The sequence below is a fragment of the Ipomoea nil genome, unplaced genomic scaffold, assembly GCF_001879475.1.
Source record: "Ipomoea nil cultivar Tokyo-kokei standard unplaced genomic scaffold, Asagao_1.1 scaffold1407, whole genome shotgun sequence".
Lineage (NCBI taxonomy): Eukaryota > Viridiplantae > Streptophyta > Magnoliopsida > Solanales > Convolvulaceae > Ipomoea > Ipomoea nil.
This window is the reverse complement of record NW_017617835.1, coordinates 5032001-5042946: the sequence shown is the minus strand read 5'-3', so window position 1 is coordinate 5042946 and position 10946 is coordinate 5032001. Positions and strand designations below refer to the sequence as shown.

Here is a 10946-nt window from a genome sequence, read left to right as displayed (position 1 = left end):
ATATAGTAGATAAACATCGATGTATAAAAAGTCAATGTTTAAATTTAATAATTTATGATGATTTGAATAAGTTGTAAATAATAAAGAATATGTGCTGATATAAGTACAGAATACGTATAGTTTGAAAATTTTTACGAGTAATATATAAAAGTTGTTTATATAATGTAAAATATAGGTTAAATATACAATTGTATCAATACATTGAAATTTATAATAATAAATAAACCATAAGGTTCACAATTTTAAATAATATTATAATTAGAGTTAAAAGTGACCACGGGTGGATTATGAATCGAAATAACGCTGAATTAGTTCATAATTAACTAACAAGTTCTGGATGTAGGAAATCCTCGACACGGGGTTCACTTCCTCTACTTAGAGTACTAGTATACAGCAAAACTTTCGTTTGACATGATACATTGTAATTGACTAATAATCTTAAAACATTTTCTATTTGACAATCAATCAATTCTAATAATCTCACATAACAAGAGTAACTCTAGCATTAGAGGCAACCCAAACCAAATTTATAAGACAGTTGATTTGATAACCTCGTGATAATTGTCTATTGACATTCTTGATTTGAGTCGGTTAATTATTACTAACCTAGACTAATTAATCTTTTTTGGAATCCTTTATCGAATATGGCCACAAAACGAACTCTAGTACTTCACTCATAATGCATAATGCATACTTAGATAGCTGTTGTAAATTTTCTCATGAAAGAGTGACTAAACCATTACCCACATATAAGTTATTCTAGAACTAATAACTTTGATGCTATTAAGAAGTTAATTAGGTAATGCGGTTAGTCCACATGTAATGAGGACAAAATCATAAAAATAAAGAAACAAATTAAAGCACTATAAAGAAGCTAGCTAGAAGCTAAGGGAGCTTCCTATATTTGACCAAAACTCTTCTTCGTGTGAACTTCATTTCATTTCATTTCAATAAAAACTCACTTCTTCTCCAATCCCCTGTAATCTACACCCCCGGCAGGGCTTTTCCTTCCACTCAGATCATCAGAAAATCAAGAAACACAACATAAAGAGAAACATGGGATTCTCCAAAGAAGATAGAAGAATTCTAAGATGGATCAAAACTGTCTTCTTCTTGATCTCCATGCTGATTTCACTTGTCCTGTTATCCGCGCCGATTGTCCTCGTCATCGCCGATACTCTCTTGCCGTCGGCCCTGTTATCGGCGTCGCTATCTCCGGCCGCCGTCTCCCTCCAATCCCTCTCCTCCCATCTGAGAAACTACGACTTCCGGTCCTCCCTCATCGACATCCCCCTCCTCTCCATCATCCGATCCGCCATCATTTTGTGTAAGTATATATATATACACACTACTGGAAATTATTGAATTTCCGACCACTTGAAAGTCATCTTAAATCAAGTCGAAAACAAAAAGTGGTCGGAAATAGCAATCAAGGTTTTTCCAGATATCAAAAGTGATCGGAATAAGACTTTCAACTTAATTTAAGATCACTTTCAGTGGTCGAAAATTTCATAATTTCCAGTAGTGACATCACTGTTTCTTCTTCTTCAAACATGGTAGAACATTAAATTATAACGTACGGCGGCGACTTATATGGTTATTGCGATTTGACGATGACAGGTGTTTATAGCTTGTGCGACGGTCCGAGGTTGTCGAGGGGACCGTACCTGGGAGTCGCGACGGTGTGTTCGGTTTCGTCGTTTGTGTTCTTGTCGTTGAAGGCGTCGTACGTTTTCGGAAACAGCTCGAGATGGGGCGGCATTAATGGCGGCGGAGGTTACAGTCGGGCTATGGAGATGGCACTGTTTTTATGCTCGTTTGCCATGGCGATTGCCCACATAGTGGTGGCCTATAGAATCAGTTGCAGAGAAAGGAGAAAGCTTCTTGTTTACAAGATCGACATTGAAGCTGTAAGTTATTTATTTCCTTTTTTTTTTTTTTTGGTCAAAATAATTTAATCTTATATTTATATAAACATTCAAATTAATTATAGTTAGGAAGTCAACTGTCTAAAGTCGTTCCGAATTAAATTCATTTTGAATTAATTTGAAACTAATAGGGTTTGCCCAAGGTTTATTAGCTCAGGTTGAGACCGTTGTTCTGAACTAGATAGGTACTATTGATATTAATATCGATTAGCACGGTACATACTTACACGGAAAATACTGTGTACTCCAATTTTTTATTCCCACACACAAAATCTTGATGTAGACATTTGTATTGAAACCCATGAAAAAAGTAACTTATTAATGTCCGTCAAATTAGAGAGTAAAATTTGGAAGTCAATACCTACTTATTTGCTTTGTATACCATCCACTTATATGCTAGATTTTGATTTAAAATGATTAAATTTTAATTTATTTTAAGGACACCTTAATAACAGGTAATATGGAATTTGTGTTATTTAATATTGTTTTTTTATTTAAAATATTATAAATTATATATTTGAATGTGAGTTTTTATAATTGATTAAAAATTTAATCGTCAAAAACGGCGATTTGTTAGATATGACTCGAACCCACTTGTTTGATTTTATAGTAATAATTTTTGTCCACTTGCAAAATTGCCAAAATCCATTGTGCAGAATTCCTTTCCCCAAAAGATATTCCCATAAATATATTATATTATACATTATAATATATGGTTTACAATATTTTCAACTATGTGTTTCTTAGGCGTCCCTTTTCCAATAATGTTATGAAGAAAATAGAAAAAAAATATTTCAAATATTCTCGACGGGACAAATCATACTAACGTTTGCTAAAAGTCTAGCACGCGCTTTAACGCGCCCAACTGGGGCGTGGCGTGAGCTGGGCGCTCCTGATGCGCTTACCTCAACGAGGCAAGCGCACCAGGAAGTTTCTTTATTTTTTTTATGGGACCCATTATTTCAATAAATACCTTAAACAATAAAACACACTCTCTCTTATTTTTTTTTTCCTCCACTTAAGTTTTAAACTACTAGTGATTTTATTGTCTTTAACACATCATCGTAGGTGCAGAGAATAGGGACATCTCATAGCTGAGCATCTTTGATTTTCTTTTTTGAAGGATAAGCCGGCAAGAACATTCAATGGAAACTTGACTTTTCATATCCTTAAAAAAAGTAAAAATAGACAATAATGTCTTCCGGGACTAGGAATCAAACGTGACACATAACTAACGCGCTTGGAACATATTCCATTAGCAATCATATTTGATCCAAAATTTCTTTTTTTTTTGGGTGATGATGAAACTCATAGTTACTATTTGAAGATGTGAATTAGATAAATCCCACTAGAAAAAGTATGTTTGATGAGTTCGATCTAGTGGTTAGGTATTAGTAAGAATTTGTGTAACGGGTACGACTTAAAGAATGTTGATAAGATTAAATAAGTGACTTACTGACCTTCTATTTCACTCACTCCACTGATCTTTTCGAGGCCAAGTTTCAAGTTTTAACCTAACAAATCTTGTTTTCATTCTTTAAATTGTAGCGTTGGATTGAGTCTATTTTTAAATTACATCGTAACATTGTACACTCATAAAAGTTTCATTTTTAGCATATATCTGATCAACTTGAGAATCACGTGAATGCAGGTTTCTGCGTGCAAGAATGGATTTTCAAGATACCCAAAAGTGTTACTCCAAGAAAGAGTGAAGTAACAAGAAGAAGCAAGGATAAACAGTTTTCTTGGACCAAATCCAGTTTTTCCCCACAGGTTTTAGGTAAGGATAAATAAAATATTTTCTTTTAATTAAGGTGACCCATAATATAATCACTAATCTATAGTATGTACTTCCCGCTTCTGTATAATAGTTCACAAATTACATAGGAGATAGAAAAAACGGAATCTTGTTTTACAAATAGGAAGGTGTCACATGACTAGATTACTGTGGTTTTGTTTGTCTGGAAACTGTAATTAACTAGAAATTGTTTGTTTTTGTAGGTTTATCCAAAGGTGATCTGCAGCCTGCTTGGTCCAAGAAATACGTTGTAAAGTAAATATATACAAATGTTATATAGAAGTAGGAGAAAATCGTATATATATATATATATATATATATATATATATATATATATATATATATGTCCACTAGAGGTTATCAAAATCGTGTGTGGAAAGTGATGCTTGCAAGCTTGTGCAGCATAAAGTATATATCTGGACAGATGTATAGGAAGATTCAACACACTATTGTGCAGCAATGCCAACATGTACAGATTATTTTATTAAATTAATACAAAATGATATACAGTTTGTTTTTATAAAGATATAGAATTTGGTATTGCAGTCTGGCTGACAGATTGTTATATTAACAGCTTACTTATTAATTGTTTGGATTTAAAATGATAGTAATTTTTAATGGCGCAACATTTGGATTAATCTGTTTTTTTGAGTCAACTTGACAAAAATATTTATTGAGTTGAGAACTTGAGAAGTCTTATTTAAGACTTGATTCCAGTAATAAGATCGGATTTGTTTCCTGTCAGGAACATTGGGAGTTTAGGTTTGACTTCTTATGCAGGAGTGTACAGTTTGGTGTTAAATCTTGAAGCTAGATTGACACAATTTATCTCCTCATAAACCTGAAATAGATTCATGAGATTTAATTAAGATATAGTCTGATGAAATCGTGAAAGTTGAGTTTTTGAGTTGAGTATGACATCCATCCTAGTTGAGTATTCCAACCCAAGATGCTCTATGTTTCATCATATCACTATCCAAGATTGAAATAAATGAATTGAAAAAATAGATCCATAAATCTAAGAATGGTGGAACACTTAATTGCTAAGCAAAATGATGAAAATTTTAACTAAATAATTTTATATTTGAGATTTTTCTTTTCTCTCAAATTGCCATTTGAAATTAGTGAACTCCTAGATAGCCTCATAGGGTGTGTGTGTATATATATATATATATATATATATATATATATATATATATATATATATACTGCCTTCAAAAGTATTTTCTTATGAATTTGGGCGGTGCTCATAATTCATAAGATAAATGAATGATTAGTTTTCGTTATATTATGGGATGACACATAACTTCACTGCTGAACTATGAGCAATTTATCATAAACTTAAGTTCTGAGGAATATAATGCAATTTTAAGTAGGTTAAGTGAAGAGTGATTCTTGGGTTGCGTTGAATATGAGCTATTCCTAACTTCACTTGTTTGAGGGAATTAGAGATCAAGTTTGGTGGAAAAGATTGGGTGTGTTCCGTAAAATGTAATTTCTGAAAGGCTAACGTAGTAATAACGTGTGTGTTGATATGAAAGCCAGTCTCCTCAGCTCCTGACCATATTAGACATTTGCTTCTCTCCCGAACAACTGACCTAAGTATTACAAATAAACCAAAAGGTGTATAAACAACATGTAGTCCAAGGTGATGAAACAATGCACCAACCACCACTTTCCATATATTACTGCAAGCTAGGCTGGCCTCAAGGAAGAATAGGAATCAAGCCATCTAAGCTAGGCCACCATTACCAAAAGTGTGCCAAGTTGCAATCAACAACCTTTATGCTCAGATCATCAATGGTGGTGTACAACTCTCCAATGGGGCATTCCCATTCCAGGCCTTACAGATCATACTTACAAATTGGATAGTTTATGGACCAATCCAATCAATGTTACAACTCAGCTACCAAACTTTAATTTGCCTGCCCAAGACAAATCCCTGGCTGATCTCAATGGATAAATAACAACACCTTTTCAATCCATCCAAACCCCTTTTCTTATTTTAAGTAAAGTTAGATATTTGCCAAATAAAATATGTGAAATCATCAATGGTTAGGTCCTAGGAGAGGACACCTAACACTTTAAGAGTCAAAGAAAATATTTAAAAAAAAAAAAAAAAAAAACATATACTTTTCAAGTAGACTGGGTATAATCATGACGGTATATCTGATTATGGGTGTAACTTCAATTAAGTTGGTCAGACAGTTAGTTTGGTAATCAGAATGTTTCAAGTTCAACTTTTTATATAAGTTGTCTATTGGTCTTTTTGGTTTGAATCGATCGGTAACCATGGACAACCTAGACTGATTTGCCTCTAGTGGCTAATCCTTTGTCGGTTAAGATCACAAGGAGAATTTCACCCTAAATGCACTGGAAGTTGTCTATTGGTCTTCTTGGTTTGAATCGGTAATCATGGACAACCTAGGCTGATTTGCCTCCGAGTAGTCTAAATGCAGTACTTTCAATCAGGTAATAACAACGGACAGTTGCTCTGTAAACACAAGATTGCAAGTTTGACTTCTCATGGGAGATGGGTGTATGCTACAAACAATAATTTTATGGCTATATATGTATATATATACAACAAATTTATTACAATTTGTTGGCTACCCTGCTTGCTTCCTACCTTCACAGATTTTGATCATCTTCCTACTTCATCCAACACTCCTGGCCTCTCTGCATCTACTAACACTCACTCTTTTTACAGTTCGCCATAGCTTCGAGTTTGAACGATGATTGGATACCGCTTCTGCATTCGTGTGGTTGGGAAGAAAACCAACTTGTCTTCCTCAGCTGGCTTCCAACTGAGTTCAAGAAAATTTGCAGGAAAGAAAACAGTTAATTAATTAGCTGCAGGGAATGAATATATATTATGTCTGCAGATTTAGGAAAGGGAAAAGCTAATATTTGCACGAATCGACCACCTGAAACGTGTGACTAAGTGGTGTAGAAAGACGGAGAGCTCCACTCTAGCAAGCTCGTAGCCTGGGCAACGCCTCGGGCCTCCACCAAACGGGGTAAAGACATTCGTTGAAGTTGTTAATTCCGTATTATTACTCTGTCAATGCAATGTCGTCTTTGTTGAGTATATAATATATATGAAATATAAACGTGTAGTCTCACTGTCAGTTTAAATTTTTATTTTTAAGGGGTCAGCCTTGTTGTATCGGGAGGGGGGTGGGGGTGTCGGGGAAACCTAAAGGCGAAAATGTACCTGCCACCTCCACGGATCAAAAGAGCGGGCATCCTTGAAGTGATCATGATCAAGATGCACTCCTCTGAATGAAGCAAAAACTTTCCACCCTTTAGGAATTGTATAACCTGCCAAGATTAAGTACACACAAGTTATTAAGTGATTATGGTACTTAAAGTTTCAGACATAACTACTAGGAAACATGTCTTTCCTAGAATCCTACATACCTTTGATGTTAACGTCGGTTATGGCTCTCCTAAACACTCCACTGATTATGTTTGCAACACGAAGCGTCTCGTTTACAACCTGAAAAAGGACATGCCATTCTAGCCGGGTAAGAAATATATGCATCAGTTTTCATGACATTATATTGTTTGTGCAACTTACACATTGAGTGAAAGGCATGGACTTGTAATCATCCCATTCTAGTGCCCGACTCCCACCTTTCCTTGACCTGATCTCGTCGTGCTCTTCCTGCCAAACACGAATGCAGTGTATTAAGCATAATATATAACAAATAATAGATATACAGTCCAACTATCAGATCAGACTTTCAGTTGAAACAGATCATAACCCAGAACTAGGAATTTGCATATGCAAAGAATCATATCTAACTAATTCAAGGCTGGAAGGCTTTCTATAACGGTTGAACACAACGAAGAGAATCCAAAGTTGTTTTTTTTTTTTTTTTTTTTTTTTTTCATGTATTAGTATTTGTATCTCACGGGACGAGACTAAAGAAAAAGGGGAAAAAAAAAAGTGTTTTTAGGCGTGCAGATTTTGTTGCAACTTTAGACCAAAGGAATCATGATTCTGTCCAGTTGTTGGAAGCCCCTAAATTGTCTTTAAACCCACTGGTCTGTTTGGCAGGTAAATGCTTCTCCCACAAATTTGACTTTTTCCCCCTTCCTTCTGCACTTCACTCTGCTTTTCACAACTTTTGACCATTTGAACATCACTCACGTACCCATAACCCTTGTTCTCTTTTCCTTATTTTTATCAAAAACATCATAGTAACCTAATCTTTTTTTATACATTAAATATCTCAGTTTAACTAAGTTTCCAGAGCCCTTATCTAAGAGTTACTATCATTGGAGAATGCAAATTACGATACTTCAATCAGAACTAACTGAGCTATCTCGGTTAAAAGTAACTTAATTTTTACATGGATTTGTTGAAAATTTTCTTGATAAAAGGGGGAAATTGATCTGCACGTGCAATGTCCATGCACAAGCAGCGACTGTGGACCTTACAGATCACATCGTTTTCTGTACTGCAAAACTAACGGTAGGTTTCAACTTGTCGGCCATACCCACATGCATGTCCTAGTCCACTAATGTCATCTGTCAACCCTAATCCTTAGTATGGATAGATCTTGACAGGATACACATAATTATAAGATAATCCTTAAATATCATAAAGTTACAAGTTCTACTTTCAGCAAGGATGAAATTGTTTTAATTTCTTGATTTGAACTGATTAACTATACCTTATAAACAACCTAGAATGGTTACCTCATCGCGATCCTTTACCTATCACTTAGAATAACTAGGCAGAATTTACCCAGTATATACCATTGAGTAATGACTGTGTATTTCCTTTTTCCAGTGATGTTGGCACAAAGATAATTAAATTGTAAGGAATAAGGATTTTGCTTGGCTGAGAAAAATAGATAACAAGATGATTCCTTTATGGAAGAAACTAGACGAGGAACATGCCATATGGTGGTCGGTACTAGGGTCCACTAACAAAATTCATTATTGTACTCACTACTCACCCAAAAAAAAAAAATTTAAAAATTAAAAATTGTACCTTGAGCTGAGTCAAGGCATGCGGTGTCTCGTTGAGGAATTTGACGGCGAGCGTCATGATGGTGGAGGTTGTTTCGTAGCCGGCCACCAGCAACGCCAGCATGAAATCCACTATCTCCTCGTCGGAAAACCCTCCGCCGCCGCCCTCCCCATCCAACAACGCTTCCAACATATCCTTCTTCCGCCCTGCTCCGCCCGCCCTCATCGCCTTCCTCCTCTCCGTCACCACCACATTCAGCGCCTCCGCCACCTTTCTCCGAGCCTAGTACACAATATAACAAACAAATTAATTATTCAAAAAATATACATATTTAAATATTTTCTGTTCAAAAATTAATTAATTAATTAATTACTTGGATTGCTTTGCGATAAGTGGAAGAGAAGAAAGGCAAAGGGATAGTGAAGAAGCCTTCAATAACAAGCATGTATTCTTTCATCAGATTCTCAGTCCACTCGCATGGATCAAAACTCATTAACTGCTTCACTGTTAATTGAAATGTTATCTGCATACGTTCAAAAATCCTTCAGATAAGTAAACCGCACTAGAAAGAATCAGATTTAATATTTCAATAGTTATAGGACAGACTCTTCTAGAAAAATTTGTAAAAAAATTTAAAGTAAAGTGAAAAAATGAAAATGGAAAAAATATATATATATATATATATATATATATATATATATATAAGGAAAAACCATGCATTACTTTTAGAACCTTCTAACTTTTCAACAAAACAAAACCACGAGACGCTAAAGGTGGTGAAACATAATGATAACATCATAGACATGCACATGTTGTGGCCGCTCTTATACTTTAATATATACTTAAATCAAATACACTAAATATGCAACATGGATTAAAGTTACAAACCCAACTTCCATATCTACATACATATATAACATGCATATACATATATACCAACATTCAAACAACTCGATCTCACCCAATATCTTATCGAATGACATTAACTTATAACTTAAGTATAAGTTTGATCTTTAATAATAACCGACAGACTTTACCGTGAATTATCACATTTTAACCATCTACTGTAATAAATAATAATATCAAGTCAAACATAAAAATTAACGTCACCTAAGATCTTATAATCAAGTAACATTAACTTATAACTTAATTGCATGTTCGATCCCTAATAATAACAGACAAATTTTAACCATCTAATAATATCAAGTGCAACACAAAATTTTTATATCTGATTGTATTGGGTACTATGGATACCAGATCCAGTCTAAAAATTGATGTGAGAGGATTATATTACCTTCTTGGCCTCCTCCATGAGAAGGACCCGGCCGGTCCAAGACTCCATATTGAGGCGAACCAACCGGTCTATATCGAGCAACAAATGGTCTTTGATGATGGAGGAGTTAGCAAAGCTCATAGTCAAAGAATGCATCCTTTTATGCAAACTCCCTCTCATAAGCAACAAAGAGTACCTTCCCAACAGGTTGGATATCGAACCGGGGTAGCTCGACTCGAACAGCCGGCCTTCGTTCTGCAGAATGAACCGGTTCGTCTCCGGGTCGGCCGAGAACACGGTCGGTTCGCCGAAGATGTGGGTGGTGAAAACGGTCCCGTATTTGGAAACCCGGTCGTCGATGAACGGCTCCGGGTTCGCCGTCTTGTAGGCGGAGATGAGCTGCAGCGTCTCCCCGATCAACGGCAGCCCGAGGTTCCCCGGCGGCAGGTGGCGCTTCCGGCGGCTGAAGTGGGCGGCGGCGGCGGCGGAGCGGAGGAGGAGAAAGGTGAGAAGAAAGAAGATGAAAGAGAGGAAAAGAGTGGAAGTGTCCATAATGTTAAAAACCAAAACAGCTAAAGGAGAAAGCTTGTAATACTATACTATTGGTGTGTATGTATGGAGAGAAAGAGGGAGTGAGATATGGGGGTGGGTGGGTGAGAGGGGGGGGGGGGTTGAGAGGTGGTGTTAATGGAGCACACGAGTGGGAAGGTATGGAGAATGGATGGGCATCCCCATGGAGTTGGGGGAGTTTTGGAAGTAAGCTTGGGATAATGGATGGGAACAAAAATTAATGTACTATTATAGAGTTTAGAAATTTTATAAATAAAAAAATGATATTTCCCCTTTGAATTTACTTGGTGGTGTTCAAATTTTAACTTAACAAAAAGCTCTTCATTTATTTATTAACCTTTTACTAGTATTTTCACCCGTATGTACGGAATGGAATTGTTGTAATATATT

At 35.7% G+C, this 10946-nt stretch overlaps 2 protein-coding genes across 2 annotated transcripts; one reads left to right on the top strand and one right to left on the bottom strand.

Annotated features, from left to right (window-relative positions):
• The first annotated feature begins 906 nt into the window (after positions 1–906).
• Positions 907–4266, top strand: LOC109186110. The gene is made up of 4 exons (XM_019336019.1): positions 907–1327; positions 1621–1910; positions 3580–3708; positions 3930–4266. Exons 1-3 carry the CDS (start codon positions 1057–1059, stop codon positions 3643–3645), a joined length of 627 nt encoding a protein of 208 aa, XP_019191564.1. The 5' UTR covers positions 907–1056; the 3' UTR covers positions 3646–3708; positions 3930–4266.
• Positions 4267–6199: 1933 nt separating this feature from the next.
• LOC109186937 (cytochrome P450 90A1-like) lies at positions 6200–10732 on the bottom strand. The gene is made up of 8 exons (XM_019337134.1): positions 10008–10732; positions 9087–9236; positions 8735–8995; positions 7310–7396; positions 7150–7228; positions 6944–7050; positions 6654–6787; positions 6200–6533 (listed from the first exon to the last, which is right to left on the bottom strand). Exons 1-8 carry the CDS (start codon positions 10536–10538, stop codon positions 6431–6433), a joined length of 1452 nt encoding a protein of 483 aa, XP_019192679.1. The 5' UTR covers positions 10539–10732; the 3' UTR covers positions 6200–6430.
• Positions 10733–10946: the final 214 nt, after the last annotated feature.